General features: G+C 39.0%; 2 protein-coding genes and 1 long non-coding RNA gene across 4 annotated transcripts in view; 2 read left to right on the top strand and 1 right to left on the bottom strand.

Moving 5' to 3' along the window:
• Positions 1-1,001, bottom strand: part of LOC134673396 (eIF-2-alpha kinase GCN2) — a 45,327-nt gene extending 44,326 nt beyond the window's left edge. Inside the window, exons 1-2 of the mRNA XM_063531370.1 lie at positions 860-1,001; positions 359-525 (exon numbers count right to left, since the gene is read on the bottom strand). Of these exons, the coding sequence (XP_063387440.1) occupies positions 359-525; positions 860-928 (236 nt within the window). The 5' untranslated portion in view covers positions 929-1,001. The remainder of the gene's footprint in view (positions 1-358; positions 526-859) is intronic.
• Positions 1-19,716, top strand: part of LOC134673426 (uncharacterized) — a 155,541-nt gene extending 135,825 nt beyond the window's left edge. Inside the window, exon 2 of the long non-coding RNA XR_010099474.1 lies at positions 19,532-19,716. This is a non-coding gene — a long non-coding RNA (uncharacterized LOC134673426). The remainder of the gene's footprint in view (positions 1-19,531) is intronic.
• On the top strand, positions 1,940-19,716 carry LOC134673401 (uncharacterized). 2 transcript variants are annotated; one of them, XM_063531378.1, is made up of 12 exons: positions 1,940-2,235; positions 2,618-2,773; positions 3,079-3,284; positions 8,391-8,515; positions 12,071-12,157; positions 12,264-12,349; positions 12,692-12,821; positions 13,610-13,801; positions 14,309-14,377; positions 14,486-14,654; positions 15,057-18,110; positions 18,312-19,716. In XM_063531378.1, exons 1-11 carry the CDS (start codon positions 2,122-2,124, stop codon positions 15,214-15,216), a joined length of 1,494 nt encoding a protein of 497 aa, XP_063387448.1. In that variant the 5' UTR covers positions 1,940-2,121; the 3' UTR covers positions 15,217-18,110; positions 18,312-19,716. The 2 variants fall into 2 exon arrangements, with proteins under 2 accessions (XP_063387448.1, XP_063387449.1); XM_063531379.1 differs by lacking the exon at positions 2,618-2,773 and having other exon boundaries at positions 1,944-2,235.
• Positions 19,717-20,175: the final 459 nt, after the last annotated feature.

Below are 20,175 nucleotides of genomic sequence, written 5' to 3'. Positions count from 1 at the left end.
GTCAAAGCTTGGAACAAACTCCCAGAGGACATAGTTTCGGCCTAAAGTGTCAATGCGTTTAAGAATAAACTAGATAAGCACAATGCAAACTCTACTCAACACTGAAAACCCGGTTTGATGGCTCTGGACACAGGCATTATCAGTTATTTCCACTGCCTGCCTGCTTTACAAATAATAAAAAAAAATCCAAGCAAGCATATTTTGGAAAATATTAGCATTTTAGGCCTTGGCAAGCAATATCAACAAATTTGAAAATAAATGATTGATCAGCAATAATTGTCTTGATAACCAAATTATCAACTATTGTATAGATTAGATTAAACAAAAATTAATTGGATGGATGGAAATATAAACATACTTATCAGGATAGTTTGAGCAGCATGTTATATGTAACGTAACAGAGCAATGGACGCCTTGCACATTAGAATTATGCAATGGATGGAGTGTCAGCATCAGATCCAGCGGACGCCACACCTTCCAGGCGTTCTGTCCTCGGTTGTCAGACACCGCGTCACCAAATATGGACTGGAATATAAATAAAGTTGTACATATTATGTTATATTTTGATATGTTTATCGATAGTGCTATTCAATCACAATAGCATATTCCATTCTTGACTTTTAAGGGGCCCACAGATTACCAGTTCGCTGGACGATATCAGCCTGTCAGCTTTTGCTTTTGCTTGCAACTGGTAATTTGTGGGCCCCTTTATGTACTAATGTAGCTATTATAGGTACAAATATAAAATATTAGATGAGTATATAACCTCAAAATCATGTTGTTAACAGTTATATTGCGATTTTAACCAATTTGCACATAACATGTAATTGGAATATGTTACCAAAATAAATAAACTAACCTCCAAAGCTGCATATTCGTTGTCCTGCCGCTCTTCCTTAGTTTCGTCACCCATTTCGCTAACATACATACATTTTGCATATATATTTCAAACAAACCACGTATCAATTGTCTAATTTGCAGTTTCAGCACAATGTTATATAGTTTTCTGTCGGACAGTGGAAGTTTAATTCTTGAGACGCAGCTTTTCGCTATAAAAATACTATACTGTACCACTGGCAGTGTCAACTGTCAATAAAGTGTCAATGTCAAATATCTGGCAAGACTGAAAATGTTGAAAACAAATTAAAAGAGCAACACAGAACTGTCAGACGATTATTTTCCCCATAGAGTGATTTTCCCCGACTGGCAGTGGCAGTGTTGCATTGAATAATAATTTCACTAGCGACCTGCCCCGGCTTCGCACAGGTTTTACATTACACCTAAACCTTCCTCAAGAATCACTCTATTGAGAGGTGAAAACCGCATGAAAATCTGTTCAGTAGTTTTTGAGTTTATTGCGAACAAACATACAAACACACAAACAGACAGACGCGGCGGGGGATTTTGTTTTTGCTTTGCGACGTGTGTACTGCTAGAAATCATATATGAAGACATTGTTGTGGTATAGCAACATTAAATTTACCCTCTTATTCGTAAACCTCTGTTAAGGGTAAAATTTTTCGCCAATCTGATTAAATTGCCCGATCGAATCAGGACGTTCGGACGCAAACCTATATATTACTTACTTTACTCTTTGACGCAAACGCCAATTTGGCTCGCCGAATTCAATCGCCGATAACGACCGATATTACTGATAAAATGAGGTGCGAACGCAAGAATACCAATTCGTGTTTTCGTTCTAGGGCATTTTTGTCAATTTAGAGGGCTCTAATATCACCTCTACTCTATCTAATATTGGTGATTAAATTGGAGATAAGCGCCAATTCCATTTCTGATCAAAACGATCGACTTGATCATCCCGTCTATCTCTGACTTTTATTTTACTACTTGAAACACTGATCGAAGAAAAAGGCGCGAAATTATATCTAGATTTTTCTCTGTCAGTGTCAAACCTAGACGTCTAGACTTCCCCTCCTCAGGTTTTGCTTCCCCCAATTCCCGCTCCACTCAATCCCGCCTCCATTTTGGTGCTGAATTCGGAGGGGTGCATACTGTTATTTAATTCTTCGTTACCGCATTTGCATTCAGAGAAAGGAAGAAGTTTAATTTACAATATTTAGGTGCTATTGTAGTAAAGTTGTGATATTTTCATATCAAATCATGGACAATTTTGAAGATGTGGAGTCTGAAGACCGGCGGGAAGTTCAACTAACTTTGTTAACCCCAGCATCTTCCCGGGCTGGGAGCCCGTTCGACCAGGAATTAACAAATCAGGTAATAATCTTTCTGTTTATAGAATTTCATTGATACATTTTTATAAACTCGGTCTTAAAAGTTTGTTTTGATCATATTTTTAACAAAGCATTATATCCAGCAAAAAAGCCATTGTGACCATATGGCAGCAGCTAGCCATAAGCCAAAAATATGTGGTTTTAAATTATTTTCACCACACCAGTTGGAAAGGCTTACTTTGCACTTCAAAAATGGATAGCAAAGTTGCACTTTGTGAATTACTGCAAAGTTGCACTTTGCTATCAGTAATTCACATGTGAGGCAAAGTAATCATGCACAGTCCGCTGCAGAGTTAGCAGAACAAATTTTCATGCAGGGGGCCAGTTATCTCTGCAGCTGTCCTTATTGGCGCGTATCTTTACAGGGACTGTTTGATTCAGATCAAAGGAATCACCAAACTGGGGGAGATTTAACCTTCATTGAGGATTCTATTAATTCGATAATACCAATACAAAGGCTTAATAATGATGTAAAAATAATTAGAATAATTGATGAAGGCGCTTTCGGAACAGTTTTTCAAGTAAGTTTAGAGTTTTTCTTATTTTTACAGGATTTTATTTAACTTGCTAAGTTCATATGTAACTAATATGTCAGTTGCCTTCAAACTTTGCAAACTATTATTTGCAACATTTCTACAGAATATAAAAGCTTCTTACTATATTATCGCCTAGTTCTAGTTAGTGTATAATAATAAATGTGTTAACGGTATTCTCTACCAGTCAACCATCGGGCCAAACAGAGACATGTAAAAATGGTGCAAGGAGAACAGAGGAATTTATTAAAACAATAATTGTGATGTTTATGTTTTTCTATTTTAAATTCTAGGTGCACCACCAAATAGATAAGCAATTTCATGCTTTAAAATGTATTGAGTTAACTACAGAAGACAAAGAAAATAGAATCAAAACAATGCAAGAGGCCAAAACGCTAGCAGAGCTCAAACATGAAAACTTACTTCGTTACGGTGACTCCTGGATCAATAAATATTACCCCTTGGAAGATATATCATGTGATGATAATGATAATACTACGTGAGTACTCTGAACTAAATACTAGGTATATAAAAAAAATACATTTAATTCAAAGTGAATTTGAAATAGAGGAATATTGTCAAAGTAAATTATAAATGTAGTCAGTTGACTGCCATCTTTCGACAAAAATGATTAAAACTTTCCTTTTGACTTTCGAACGATGGCGCCCTACATTTGGCGTTTTCTCGAGTTGATTGTGATAATTTTTGACATTTAACAAAGGCTATAGTCGGTTTCCCATAGTAAGTTGGCCCTTAAATCAATTAGATTCGGATTTTTTTTATGAGTACCTCTTATGGTGAAGGATATCTTTGCTGAGTATCAACATCCTACTAGTGACAGTTTTTGACTTATGATTTTATGAATTTTTTTCTTTAATGTATTGTTTTTCGGAAATCGGGATGTATTCAAGCGATTTGCTTATTTTATAAACTAGTGTTCTTTATTTAGGTATGCATCGATACTCAAAAAACGAATACCAGTTGTCATATAAAAAAAAGAAAAATGAAGTAAAAAAAAAATTGAAACATTTTTTTAATGTCATTGTGAAGTAGCGACACCTCTAATTTTTTTTTAGTTGTAGGCCAGACATTGGCCTACTACTTGCCTAAATATCAAAATCTTACAAACGGTACTTCCTGTCAAAAATCAGCAATGTGTGTGGTCAAGTCCTGTACTCAATCGGTGTTTTTCAATGTGGTATACATTGTATTGTGCTTATGTCACAATACGTCGGCCTCCGCGGCACTTTGATCTCTCGGCTGTACTAGCAACTGATGCTTCGCTTACTGAGGACAACATGCATGTGGACAATATTAGGTTGGCTGTTCGCAACGAGCTGGAACGTGTCTTCAATGAACACATGGCCGCCAAAATCGAGCATATTGTCTCCAAACACATGGCCCTGGCAGTTAAGGATATTGTGTCGCGTGTCAACGCAAACGTGTCTGCGATCGAAAAGCGTCTTGAGTCCATTGAAGACAGTTTATCCACTGTTGCTGCTGCAGGTGTGTCTCCTACTGTCACTGAGGTAGGGAAGAAGCAGGGCAAGCGAAAGGAAAAGTCAGCGAAACAGACTGCAAAGAGCTCAGGTAACAACCCAGGGACGAAAAGTTCTAAACAAAATCCTAGTTCGATAGAAGCAGAAACATCTCAAGCTCTCCCTTCGCGCCACTCCACACATAATGCAACTGCTATTTCTAGCACGCAACCTGCATCCGCGAGTGTAATGGTGGATAAGTTGCCGGTGAGTTCAGAGCGGAAGAATCAGCATGTGCTCAACGGTGATAAGGAAGAGTTAAAGCGGCGCAAGCCTAGTGGAGCGGCGGGAAAGAAGAATGAGGGAGTGCAGGCTAAGGATGCAGCTGTTGCAGATGTGCAGGTGCCGATCGGTGTCAACAACACAGAGGCTAATGAGGATACCAGCCCAAGGCGTTCGCGTGGCTCTCTTACAGGTGTTATGCGGGGAACTGCAGCCGTAGGTTGCACCACACTACAAGCAGCTGAAAGGCGGCATTACCTACACCTTTACTACGTTAAGGAGGGAACTACTGAAGAACAAGTACGGCAACATCTTAGTGATATTACTAACGGAGATATTTGTGGTGTAACTGCGCTTAAAGCTCGAGGTAGCTACGCGTCCTTCAAGCTTAGTGTGCCACCTAATCTTGTTGAGAATGTCATGGCAAGTGAAAATTGGCCCAAGGACGTTTGCATTAAGCCGTGGCTTCAGAACTTTCGTGCAAAAAGTTAACAAACCAAAAAATGACAAAACTGTTTGTATGTATTATCAAAATGTGCGAGGGTTGCGAACCAAAACAGAAGAATTTTTAAGTAATATCTTAGTTTGTACTTGTGATCTTGTTGCGTTGACTGAAACATTTTTGACCAGTTCTGTTAGCGATTCGGAACTCTTTCCCCCTGGCTTTGTAGTGCTACGTAAAGATCGAGCACGCGACGTTGGGTGGGGAGGGGTTCTACTCGCAGCATCAAATCCTTTCATTTTGCGCCCAATTTATGACATAGATGGAATTACAGAGGAAATGGAGTTAGTAATTGCCACAGTTCAATGGAAAAATGTTAAGTTCCTGTGTTGTGTAGTTTATCTTCCGCCGAGCTACAATGATAATCAGTACTTATCCGTTCTATCATGCCTGGAAAATGCTGCCTGCAAATATTCTGACCTTGATATGTTAATTATAGGCGATTTCAATTTGAACTCATGTAGTGTTAAGGTTCGAAACCATTTTGAGACTTTTTTAGCTTTTTGCCAATTCTACCAACACAACACAATACATAATCACCATGGTGGACTGTTGGACCTGGTATTGAGTGGGCTGGATTCTGATCGCTTAACAGTGTCTGATGATATAGAGCCACTGGTGCCGCCGGACGCCTACCACCCGCCCCTCGAAGTAGCGCTAGTATTGCCGCGAGGTGTACCGTTGACACCCTCGCCTACGCTGAGTGGCCCCCCCGTGCCGCCGGTGTGGGATTTTCGTAAAGCCGATTTTGAGTCGTTGTACGCATCACTAGCTTGTATCGATTGGGGCGAGGTCTTACAGACACGTAATGTTGAATTGGCGACCGAAGCTTTCTATACAAAATTAAAAGAATGTATATCTAGCTGTGTTCCTAATAAAAGGCCAAGTAAAAGGTCCGGGCGGTATATCTATCCTCCGTGGTATACACCGGAAATTATCAGGTATATTCAGAGCAAATACTTTCACCTAAAAAAATACAAACAAACGGGAAAATTGTTTAACAGAGAGCTCTATAGATACTACAGGGGGCATGTCAAAATGTTAATCAAAGTTGCATATGGACGATACCTCGATAACATTGAGCGAGATATTATTAATGAGCCAAATAAATTCTGGAGTTATGTTAGGAACAAAAGGAGGGATAGACGCGAAAGTACCTATTCGTATAAAGGTAAAATCGTGGTCGGGCAGGAGGCAGCAGAAGCGTTTGCAGAATATTTTAGCTCTGTGTTCCACAGTGAGGCACCGCGCTTAGACGCCGAGGAGGCGGCGCGCTGTGGCGCGACGGAGGCTGATGCGACGCGTGTGGCTGTCGACAGCGTGGACGCGCGGGAGCTGCGCCGCGCGGTCAGGGCTCTTAGGGCACGGTCTGCCTCGGGTCCGGACGGGGTGCCGACCTTCTTAGTCCGCGATTGTATTAGTGTTTTGGAGCAACCGCTTCTCTATATATTTAATCTGGCACTACAGCACTCTACCTACCCTTCTTGCTGGAAAATCACCAGAGTAACACCTGTACCCAAGAACAGTGTCGGTTCCGATGTGAGTAACTATCGGCCCATTGCGGTGCTGTCAGTTTTTGGCAAGGTCTTCGAAACCGTTGTCAACAATAGAATCAAAAATCAAACGGCCGCTCAACTTGATGACGCTCAACATGGCTTTAGGACTGGTAGATCAACCACAACAAATCACATCTGCTTTATAGATTATGTGAATACAGCCATGGATCACCGGTCCCAGGTAGACGCGGCCTATTTTGATTTCAAAAAAGCGTTCGATTTGGTTGACAATGACGTTTTGCTACAGAAGTTAGCTGGGTTCGGATTCACGCCTAAGCTGATAAATTTTTTTGCAGATTACCTACGTGGTCGTAGTCAGTACGTAGCATTGTCCGGATATCAGTCCCAGCCATATTACACCCGATCAGGTGTTAGTCAGGGCAGCACGTTGGGACCGACTCTGTTTCTACTGATGATCAACGATCTACCGAAGGTCGTCAGAAACTCTAGGTGCCTATTATTTGCAGATGATCTCAAGCTCTTCCTGCAGATTGGTGAACGGGATGACTGTGCCAAACTGCAGAAAGATATTGAGGCTGTTGTAGATTGGAGTGATGCTAACAAACTGCAATTTAACGCATCTAAGTGTAAAACCGTCACTTTTACTAGGGCTCGTTCACCAGTGTACGCTGCATACCATCTTCGAGACGTTCCGCTTGAAAGAGTCAGTGAAATATCTGATTTGGGACTCAAACTGGATGTGGAGCTGGACTTCCGTACACATATAACACAGACGTGTAAAGCCGCTACGAAAACGCTCGGGTTCATAATGAGGGTATCCGCGCAGTTTAAAAACATCAGGGTAGCGATATTGTTGTACAATGCTTACGTCCGGAGCAAGTTAGAGTATGGAGCCATAGCGTGGGACCCCAGGGAGGAAAAATACCAGTTAATGGTGGAGAGAGTCCAAAGACGATTCGCCCGATACCTGTACAAGAGGCAGTATGGATACTACCCTCTCCTGTATCCTTCGCTTTTCGTCTCGGGTATGGTGGGGCTTCATACGCTGGAGCTCAGGCGGAAACTGTTGTTGTTGATACACTACTATGGAGTAATAAACAACACAGTAAATAATCCGAGTGTATTGGCTCGACTCGGCCTGTTCGTCCCGGTGTGGCGTCCCTGTCCCCCGGGCCTGAGCGCGCTGCCCGCGCGGCGCCCGGCGCGCCTGTTCGCGGGGTGCCCCGCGCGCACCCGCCGCGCCGCTAACTCGCCCACGGCTCGGGCTTTAGAGCTTCTTAATGTCTTGTCCAAGGTTGCCCCGCAGATCGACATATTCGCGGATAGTGTTGGTAGTTTTGGCAAAGAGCTCTCAGTATTCCTGAGTCGTTATCTGACCAAGAAATGTGTGACATGAAAAATTTTATAATAATTTTAATTTAATTTTTAATTTAATGAAAAAATGGATGAAGAAGAAGTGTATAGCTAGTTTGTAAGCGATTTAGTGCATCTGTTATGCTTATGAATGTCTAATAAATAAACAATTAAACAATTAAATACAAACTCTTCAATTATGTTTGTGTTTTCTTATTATGCGCGGCGCAGCATGAAATTTGTCCACATGCGCGAAATACATGTAGGTCAGGCGCTCACTTATCTCTGGTGGTTGATAAAGAAGTGTAGCCGAGTGGGACTAAAACTAATTTATTACAAATCACTCTCATGCAGCCAAACCTTCAATAACCATAATAAATTCTTACTAACTGCCTCAGTTAAACTTAAACTCCATTTTCATGTTTTTTTGCTACTTATATAATATGGTAATTTTTAATCTCTATTTATTTTAGTTCGAGGACATCACTGCTGTGCATATTAACAGAATTATGTGACACTAACCTTACTCAACTTATTGATGCCGATTTGCACCTACAGCCTTCTAGAGCAAGGGCTATTTTTTGGAAGATAGCAGAAGGTATGACATGGGGACATGACTGGTACTGGTATTCCAAAGTTAGTTTATAAAACATAAAATAAATTAAATATTTGGGGACAATCTGCCACAGATCGACCAAGCCCCAAACTATAGTCCGTTTTTTTTTAGCATTAGAAAGAACTTCGCAGAAGTAAGCTTATGGTTCCAAATCAGGCACTTCCCTAGTAGCATTTTCGTTGGGGCCCACGGTGCCAACGGTAGGGAAAACGTTGGGATGAGGTTCGTTCCGTAGCCAACATTAATTTTGTATTGGCCCACCATCGCATTTACCAACATTCGCTGTGGCACAGATGCCCAACAATGGGCCTTTGTGTATTTTGGTACCGTTGGCTAAACAACGATAATATTCGTTGGCCCAATGATGACATATATCGCATTTACCAACATTAGCAGTGGCAGTGATGCCCAACAATGGGCCTTTGTGTATTTTGCTACCGTTCGCTAAACAACGATAAGATTCGTTGGCCCAATGGTGACGAATACCGCATTTACCAACATTGGCTGTGGTACGGATGCCCAACTATGGGCTTTTGTGTATTTTGGTAACGTTGGCTAGTCAACGATATCATCCGATGGCCCAATAATGACAAATATCGCATTTACCAACATTGGCTGTGGCACTGATGCCCAACAATGGGCCTTTGCTTATTTTGGTAACGTTGGCTAATCGACGATATCATCCGATGGCCCAATGACGACAAATATCGCATTTACCAACATTGGCTGTAGCATTGATGCCCAACAATGGGCCTTTGTGTATTTTGGTAACGTTGGCTAATCAACGATATCATCTGATGGCCCAATGATAACAAATATCGCATTTACCAACATTGGCTGTGGCACTGATGCCCCACAATGGGCCTTTGTTTATTTTGGTAACGTTGGATAATCAACGATATCATCCGATGGCCCAATGACGACAAATATCGCATTTACCAACATTAGCTGTAGCATTGATGCCCAACAACGGGCCTTTGTTTATTTTGGTAACGTTGGCTAATCAGCGATATCATCCGATGGCCCAATGACGACAAATATCGTATTTACCAACATTGACTGTAGCATTGATGCCCAACAATGGGCCTTTGTGTATTTTGGTAACGTTGGCTAATCAACGATATCATCCGATGGCCCAATGATGACAAATATCGCATTTACCAACATTGACTGTGGCACTGATGCCCAACAATGGGCCTTTGTTTATTTTGGTAACGTTGGCTAATCAACGATATCATGCGATGGCCCAATGACGACAAATATTGCATTTACCAACATTGGCTGTAGCATTGATGCCCAACAATGGGTCTTTGTGTATTTTGGTAACGTTGGCTAATCAACGATATCATCCGATGGCCCAATGATGACAAATATCGCGTTTACCAACATTGGCTGTGGCACTGATGCCCAACAATGGGCCTTTGTTTATTTTGGTAACGTTGGCTAATCAACGATATCATACGATGGCCCAATGACGACAAATATCGCATTTACCAACATTGGCTGTAGCATTGAGGCCCAACAATGGGCCTTTGTGTATTTTGCTACCGTTCGCTAAACAACGACAACATTCGTTGGCCCAATGGTGACGAATACCGCATTTACCAACATTGGCTGTGGCACGGATGCCCAACAATGGGCCTTTGTGTATTTTGGTAACGTTGGCTAGTCAAAGATATCATCCGTTGGCCCAATGATGACAAATATCGTATTTACCAACATTGGCTGTGGCACTGACGCCTAACAATGGGCCTTTGTGTATTTTGGTACCGGTGGCTAAATAACGATAACATTCGTTGGCCCAGTGAGCACAAATATCGCATTTACCAACATTGGCTGTGGTACTGATGCCCAACAATACCAGTTGAGTTTGCTTGTGGCGTCACTAGATGGCGTTACTGTCTCCAAACATCGAAGTTATAGTTATTTTCTCGATTATTCCGGATATAATCATAATATTTTTTAAAAGTAACTTATAAATCTAATAGCTATAACTATAAATATTATACATAAATTTAAAAAATTGTATTTTACCAACATTTTCTCAATTTAAATCTCAAAAAACATAAATCTCGCTTACGAAGTTTCGAAGTGCGGTTAGTATATATAAAAATTAGAGTGTATAGTAATTGTACTTGCTTCGGCAGTACATATACTAAAATTGGAACGATACAGAGAAGATTAACAACAACTGCTGCCTAGGGCCTTCATGTGGATACAACCAATGCCTACCGTAGTGTAATTGTAAAATTTATCAGCAAAGGCCCAACGTCGTATTACACAACCACTTACTTAACGTAGGGTAACTGTAGGACTCGTAAACAAAAGCCCATTACATAATTAGACTGTAGGCACACTATAAATTACACAACTATTTACCTACGGTAGTATTGTAAGAATCCTACACAAGGCCCAACGTTAAAGTTACAATGTTGGCCCTTTGTGGGACAAGCTGTGTTGGGCCTTCAACCTGGTGCACGACTACCTACCGACCTACCAGACTTGCCGTTGGGTAATTGTTGAATTTGCAAACAGAAGCACAACGAAAAAATTGCCCTTTTTTATTTTTTTGCAGTTGACCCTACAGCAAGCCATACGGCCAAATGTAACAATTAACCAACCATCAAACAAATGTGTATAGGCCCAACCACGGCCCTACCAAAACCACCACCGTTGAATAATTGTATGATTTATTTAAATAGGCCCAACGAAAAACTTACTCTAATGGCCCTCTGTTGGAAATCTTCGGGAGGGCCTTTGTCGAGGGCCCTCCAGCAAATCGTACGGCCAAATGTAACAATTAACCAACCATCAAACAAATGTGTATAGGCCCAACCACGGCCCAACCAAAACCACCACCGTTGAATAATTGTATGATTTATTTAAATAGGCCCAACGAAAAAAATACTCTTATGGCCCTCTGTTGGGAATCTTCGGGAGGGCCTTTGTCGAGGGCCCTCCAGCAAATCGTACGGCCAAATATAACGGTTGCCCAACTAATACGTAAACAAAGGCCCAACAAAATCCCTACAAGAAAATGCTATTAGGGTTTTAGCGGTAATAATTTGAAGTAAATTATATGTATTGACCATGCTACATTAGATAATTCAATAATTATTAACAATTCAAGAGCCTGACAAAAACTGCACGCTTGCTTCTGTGGAGTTCTTTCTAATGCTAAAAAAAACGAACTATAAGCAAAGCTAAATTATGCGTACTAGGCGACGATATACATACTTATATAGACAAATAAATAGGTACTTACTTATATATAGATAACATCCATAACTCAGGTCAGGAACAAATATGTGACGTCCCACGGGATAAGGTACCTTATGGCGGATGGTGCTTACACTATTATTAACGCCGCTCCAATATTATTGCGGCGCTATGCGACGTAAGCGCCAGCCCCCATAAGGTACCTTTTGCCGTGGAACGTCTCATATATAAATACGTTACACGTTATACGTTTGTAATAAAATTAAACACACAAATATGTTAACATTACAATTTAACCAATCAATTATAATTTTCCAGGCCTGGCTTATTTGCACGCCAGAGGCTTCATACACGGAGATCTAAGGTCGGACAATATTCTTATCAAGAAAAAGGATTTAAACAAAAGTACGTATACGCATATTACCCTCAAATTGTGAAAAATTGTTTTTTGTAGCAAAACGTAGCTTATTATATTAAATAAACTGTTTGTATTATTTTATTTATATTACAGAAGGTGATTGCGGAGTCTGTTTTCAAGGGTGCTACAGCTCTTTCCAGTTGCCCTGTGGACACATATGTTGTTCCCATTGTGTTAAGGTAAGTTTGCATTACTTTGCGCTTTCAACTTTATTAATTTAACCTTTTGAACACCACACCTATCGTGCGCGGCGCGTCATCGTGAACCTTATAGGAATGCACGAAGATTGATATTGGGATGGAGCCATGCGCGTCAGTTGACGTCTTTGGCGGTCAAAAGGTTAATCCTTAGTACGACTACTCTCGCTTGCAGCGGGTATGCTTAATGAATGTTTAATTTATGTCAATATGTATGTATGTAATATGTAAGTTTAATTTCCAACAACTCATAATTATTGATGTCAGCTAAATGGTTAACTTATTTATTATTGACTTAATCTTATTGTTTTATTTTGCTTCTAGGTGATTTCGATTGAAACTAAGGAGTGTGTCATATGCCAAGTCAAGATCCCGTTTGGTTATTTTGATAATCCAGTAGCAAGTATTGAGAAAGAAAACGATGTGTACCAATGGAAATTTGCAGGCAAAAAGGGTACGTAATACGTATACACAATATACACATAGGTAGTGTAGAGCCTGGCAAAAAAGAGTACAAATTAAAATGTGGCAACACTGTAGTGTCGTGCCGTTCTCTTGTATATATTGATATATTGATTTGAAAGGGACGACACTACAGTGTTGCCAGTTTTTAAATTGTACTCTTTTTTTGCCAGGCTGTAAGTTTCAGTTTTATTTTAAAACACACACATATACATAGTAGGTATAGTAATAATTGCAAATAAGCAGTGAACTAATTAATGTGATTTGAGTAAACGATTTTTAAGCTTTTTAACTTAATTGAAAAAAGTTTTTGGTCAATCAATCAGTTGGTATCAGTATACTATTCAGTATAAGTAAAATACTGAAATTACAAAATCTCGCTATTATTATATGACATCTTATTGTGTTCATGACCTCAACCCAAGTATACAAAACTTGAAGATAACATAAAATATATAAACTTCGTGGCTAGATCTTAGAATTGATCATTTCATGACATGGCAATCATTAAATATGGCGCCAGCCACCATAAGGTACCTTTTGCCGTGGAACGTCACAATTTCATGAAATTATTGGTTGGCTACATCATGAACTGACCAAACATTCATTCTAAGATGGCATATCATAAAATGATCAAAATCTTTCAAAATGCATGACGTCAGCATGGCTATAACCCAGGTCCGATTCCTGCGCTGGGGGCACTCATTTGAATTTGACATCCTTCCGTTTATTGTGTTTAGCCTGTTTATTGTATAATTTAGTTGAATAATTATTCCCCAGGATGGTATCCATACGATAACCAACATAACGTAGCTTTAGAAAACGCATTTAACGCCGGATGTCTAGAATGCAGCGTAAGAATTCAACACACCATGTACCGAATAAATTTTCCATACATGGTACAAATGCAGGAGACTGATAGAACTAAGACTCGTAAAATTAGGAGGGAACCACCTTCATTGATAGCCAAAGGTATCTATTTTGTATTTATTTGTTACTAGCGACCCGCCCCGGCTTCGTACGGGTTAACATATTATACACCTAAACCTTCCTCAAGAACTACTCTATTCATAGGTGATAACCGCATGAAAATCCGTTCAGTAGTTTTTGAGTTTATCGCGAACAAACATACAAACACAAACAGACACTGCGGGGGACTTTGTTTTATAATGTGTAGTGATGTCAAGCTTTCATCATAGAGTTCATAAAAGAAAAAGTGAAAAAGCTTTTCATTGTGACGTAACCGGTTTCAATCGCTCATAATTACGATGACAATGATGACAGTTTTACTTAAATACGCTTGGAGGCCTCGCACATCTCTAATTGCTCAAAAGTAACTTGAACATAATTTTAATAAATTATTGACGCTTGGAGGCCTAATGCATCTCTAAATTTTCTGTTTATTATTTTGATGATTAAGTGAATCTTATTGTCGTAAAGACGGAAGCCTAAACTAATTTTATAAACGATTATTTACAGATGATGATACAGATGACGTCAAGATCGGAGATTTTGGACTTACTAAGTTGACATCGGATATGTTTACGGGTAAATAAGTAAATTTTGTCCAAATTGTATTAAATAACTTCAAAATTATTTATCGTTGAAACATTATACTTACAAATGTTTTTGTTTTCGCTTTTGCTTTGACTTTAGGTTATACTCAAAAGGATGACATCTACCGTCTCGGCGTGATTTTGCTGGATATGTTCATGTATTCTATAATTGACAAGAATCTATGCAGTGGATGGAATGTGCGGCTTAAGAAGGATACTGTTCTGCGGAACAAAAACCCGGAAAACATGGGCTTAATATATTTATTAAGGTACGTAATCATGTAATCAATGCGTAAAAAAACATTTTCTAGAAAATGTATTACCTTGGGAAGTATGCATAACAAATGATTTAGTTCCTTACTTAACTGATATCAAAGCATATCTAGACTTGATGACAAATCATAATAAAACTGACAGCAGTTAAAAAAAAGATCTTTTCAGGCGTGTTCGTGCGCCGTCATCGAAAACGATGAGGAGGACTATATATATACTGTAGAGCTCTGGAGCCTTAGAGGTCTAATGCCAGTCAAAAATTGACTATGAGGTTTTTAAATGTAGAATTGAATTTTGGTTGTTATTCCGAACGCGATATCGCGTCTGTGGGACTCAAGGAAATAAACGGCGTTTAATCCTGATTTTAATTTATTAATTATCATTTTTATATATTTCAGCCTTCTTCTGAAAGACGACCCTAACGACCGTCCCACCTGCGCCGAACTCCTGGGTCCACTTAAAAGGGGGTTTGAGCAGAAGCTAAGATTGAGGAAACGTCAAGCCGACCAATTACAGGATGACAATACGAAACGAATGCGCGAAACCCAACTTCGATAAGTTTCATAATATTTTTTTTAGTATTTCCATATTATAATCATTTTATAATTAGGACTAAATTCTTCCCCATACGTTTTTATAGATTTTTAGTATATTAAACTATTGAAACCTAATTCATCGAGTGAAAATGACAACACTATTATTTGTATCGTTGCAGACTTTCAGAAAAGGAGTCCAACTGTATATATTCTAAACAGTGTGTTCATTGTTTTTCTTGTATCACTTCTTCTGTCAATTCTGACATGCTCTACATTTCGTTATTGACTTAGGTCAGTTGCACTTGCATTAGGTAAATACTTCCGAGCAACTTTGGGTCCGATTCGGCCAAAAGGCCATACCCTCCACGTTGTGTTTTCTCCATTGCTGCATATTCCTTCGATGATGATCACCGGTAATAAACATCTGAAGACTTTGAAGATTTGAGGTCAACCCCACCAGGCAAGACCTTTTCTCTACATGTAACTGAGAATGTGATCAAATCAGGCCTAGCCCTCAACTTCTAAGAACTGTTACTTCGCTTGGGTCGGCCTAATCAACACTCACCGCCCTTATTCTGATCACCCGCTCAAAATGATGAAAGCGACTGGAAGAAATTTTAAATATTAATATGAGGCGGAAATGACGTGAAAAAAGAAGATGGAAGATATAGAAAATACACTCATGGATCTTTTGTTGCAATTGTGTCATACTTAATGGCAACGAAGAAGGAAATACAGTTCTAGACACGCGTGTATAGCTCACTTACGAGTTTTGTTAACATATACAGCGGCAATCAAGAAGAAATCGTATGCAGCTGATTAATATTACAACAAATCAAAACAGAAAAGACTGCGACACAAACCACGATAGTCCAATGTTTCCGTAACGCTGGAGACTGTTTCAAGTGGAGGCGCATTGTGAGAGCTGCACTATCCACAATAGATACGTCTCGTCATACAACCACAATCACTATGCCAAGAGTGAATGACCGAGGGGGAGGAAAACGGAAAATGCCAGAAAATTTGATTTATGTGAATAATTAATATTTTAAAAAATTACGAAAGAAGACTGATACAATACAATCGCAATAGCTCATCATTAAGACCAGTTGCAAAATATGATCATTTATTGAAAGATAAATTCCATAATATGCAAGTGTTCGGTAAATCTAATTTGGCCTAGCTTACACTCAAATCTACCTGATTTGGAGTGGCATACGCCTAATGTACGAGACCAGATGAAGAGCTTTATGTAATAAAACAGAAAATATATGCAAAAGATACTGGGACCTAAGAGCCACAATACATCTCGTGACAACACGATGCAGAAGGCAATTCGACTGGAGGACCCAACTAAGGTACTAGTCCATAGGTTTTTTGTATTTTACTCATTCCAAGGCAGACGCAGAAATCGCCAGGTTTCGCATTGTTGGAGGCATTGGTATGAAACCAGTGCAGCAGCACTAAAAGGTATTCTTAAATACTGATCGGATGCGGAGTAATCAGATACATGAGTAACTGTGTGAGGTATTACAAAAACTGGAGAAGGTGGAAAGGAAATGTGTAATTCTAATTAATCATTTTATCAAAACCGTCGTATCTCACACACTAAACTCGAAAGCAAGGGCGGAGATGAGACTTTGAAACCTACAGTTAGTAGCAGAGAAAAGTAAACTCACCTGCATAGAAGCTTCTATACAGGGGCGCATATATTTCTTTTGCTAACTGTATGACGATAAGAACGAGATGTATTAAGAAGATAAACTGAATTATTGTCCAGATTTGAGGTTTGTAAAGTCGATCGGACTTAGGTACTCTGAAAGTCTGCGTTTTGTCATGGTTTTGTTGCTACAGGCTGCTTATTTTTGTCAGCGTTTTGAATTCTGTATTATACGGACATCAGGGTTCAGTCTCGTCTTTATATTTGCGGCTATGACTGCCTCTGTCAAGTTGCAAGTGGCGCAAGATAACCTCCTTCGTCTTTTTCTGAATGTACTTATAAGAAAAGGACATAGTTTTCCCTACGGTCGAGTCTTATGATAAGATATGCTAGTCACTAGTGGCACTGACGTGACTTATAATTCATGTAAATGTCACTAATTGTTTAAAAAGATTTCTTACACCTCCGAAATGGAGTATTAGATGATCTTTACAATCATCATCCCAATCAAAATTTTCTAGTCATTTTTTGTTGTTATGATATGTTTTACGCCTCCAAAAATGAAACTATGGAGGCGATGAAAAGCTATGTTACGCTTGGAGACCTTATACATCTCCAAAAAGTAGATTAGTACTTATTATTTGTTACAATTGCTGTAAATATTTGTTAAAGTTTATAATACGGTGGGTTTGCTCGTGGCAGAAAGCGGTGACAATTTATATACGAATGGAACAAAAAAAGTCACTTTTATAAAGCCCTAAATAGATACTTACTTGGCTGCGCTCGCTGGAGAAAATAAGACTGATACCTATTCATTAACTAGGTACTTTATGTCTTAAGTGTAACTAAATACTTGATTTATTTTTCAGCTTTTAATATAAAGACAAGAACGCTCTCTTCCGTCAGATCACTTTAAATCATCATCATCATCATCAATTATGTCTGGTGACTAGCTGACTGAAACATACATATTATGTTTATGCAAAATTACAGCTCAATCAAACACCGGGAAAAGGGTGAAAAACTTCACTTGTGGTGTTTTAAGATTTGAATACAAAACAAATAGAGAAATGGGGAAGACATTGAAATAGAATAGATACTTTTCATTATGATTTAATTTTCCTTTTTTTTCAGACACTGCGGATGAAGCTACTAATATCGTGTTAAGACCATCTCCATCATTCACCCTAGGAAGCTTCTGTGGCTAAGTGGATCCTGACGCGAGCTGCTGCGACCTGCGACTGGCGGATAAAGTGGTATTTTATTTTTATTAAAGTGTTTTTTATAGACGTTATCGTTCTTCTTGTCTTCTTGTTTTAGTGCTTGATTATGTTCGTTTTTGATTTTCTTACTTCCATGACCAATTTGGAAAACTGATTTACCCCAAATTGATAATAATTGAGAAGAGTACAAGCCCATGAAAAAATATTATTTTGAGAATAATTTATTTGTTGTAGGCAGGGGAAACGAGAAATTTGGCTGGTGTCTTAACATACCTTACCCTGCTGTCAGGAAAATAGTGAATAATATGAAGAAACTTCTGGATCGAGATCAAAATAATTTATTCCCAATTGCCTTTTCCCAAGTCATTATGACTGGTCATAATATGCTGCCCTCATATCTAATAAACCAAGGGAAACTGGAAGAGAGAAAGGGAAGCCAAGAAGGGCATACATGGAACAAGTGAAGACAAGTAAACCTTGTGTTATCAGCTGTCAAGGAAAATGCTAAAGTACTTCATAAATACACGGATAATACTTGGTTTGATTAACCCCATCATTAATGAGGATAACAGTCTAATAATTCCCTGTGATTTTGACCAGATGTTGCTCCATCATATTTAGAAAATCCACAAGAAACCTCAATGCCCCTTTTGTCCTTCCTTTGGTCCTTCGAACAACTTAACCCACTGCAATGAAAGTACCTCAACTGCTGAGGTCATAATACCATGTCTCCCTCTTGCTTGGTCCTAGCAAGTCTTCAACAAGTGCCTTCACTGGATTCAGAAATTCTCCAACTCGTTACAAAGACTAACCGACCGACAACACATACATACGGTATATTATGTTTTTTTTTTGTAGTTAGTCTAATTCTTATCTATACCCAAAAAACCGGGCAAGTGCGAGTCGGACTCGCGCACGAAGGGTTCCGTACCATAATGCAAAAAAAAACAAAAATAAAGCAGAAAAAAAACGGTCACCCATCCAAGTACTGACCACTCCCGACGTTGCTTAACTTTGGTCAAAAATCACGTTTGTTGTATGGGAGCCCCATTTAAATCTTTATTTTATTCTGTTTTTAGTATTTGTTGTTATAGCGGCAACAGAAATACATCATCTGTGAAAATTTCATCTGTCTAGCTATCACGGTTCGTGAGATACAGCCTGGTGACAGACGGACGGACGGATGGACAGCCAGCGAAGTCTTAGTAATAGGGTCCCGTTTTATCCTTTGGGTACGGAACCCTAAACAAACTATTTTCTTTTAACAATTTTATATTCGATTTGCGCTATCGTTAATTTTATTGTGCTTAGTACTTAGTCTAGAAATCGTATTTTTAATTTAGCTAATGTATGACTTATTAATGACTTTCATTTCAAGCTGGTTAATCTACTTTAGCTAGTGAGTTAAAAATATGATTCTAGTATTTTGTAGTTTCTCAGCGTTTTTCCTCTAGAAAAGCGCTGGTAGACTCAGACATGTAAAATTAGTTTGTATTAGTTTTAAGTTGAAATGTTATAAAAGATGACCTTCTGCAGAGTTTCTTGCGGCGTTTCTTCTCTAAGCAATGGGTCCTTTCCGAAGCGCTGGTAGATTAAAAATGACATGTAAAGTTATGAATAAATAAAGAATAAAACTTAACATCGTTGAAAGTTATTTCATTTGTATCCATGATATTTGACATGTCCGGATTATCTACCTACCAGCTACATACGAAATAATAACTGATTTGCAAGACCGAAGTGATCCCATAAGTGTTCCGTAAACAAAGTTTTGTACGGAACACTAAAAATTAAATTTTTAATACTAAATCACAGGCATTTGGCAGGGACAAAAGGGCCGATTCGGCCATATTAACTAAATAAATAAAAATAAATAAAATAAAATCGCCGTATCCAAAAACGGTTCACACGTTTCAGAGCTACATTTGCCACAGACACAGTCACAGATGTACAAACGCACATAGCGGTCAAACCATGTCAAACTTATGACAAACCTCTTTTCATTTGCGTCGGGGGCATACTATACTCTTTGGTCGGGGGTTGATTTCTACGCACACATTAAATAACCCGTACCCGAACCGTGCGCATGTTTTAATGT

This window comes from Cydia fagiglandana, chromosome 18 (assembly GCF_963556715.1).
Source record: "Cydia fagiglandana chromosome 18, ilCydFagi1.1, whole genome shotgun sequence".
In the NCBI taxonomy this organism is placed as follows: Eukaryota; Metazoa; Arthropoda; class Insecta; order Lepidoptera; family Tortricidae; genus Cydia; species Cydia fagiglandana.
Note: the sequence above shows the minus strand (reverse complement) of the source record. Positions and strands in the feature narration are given on the sequence as shown.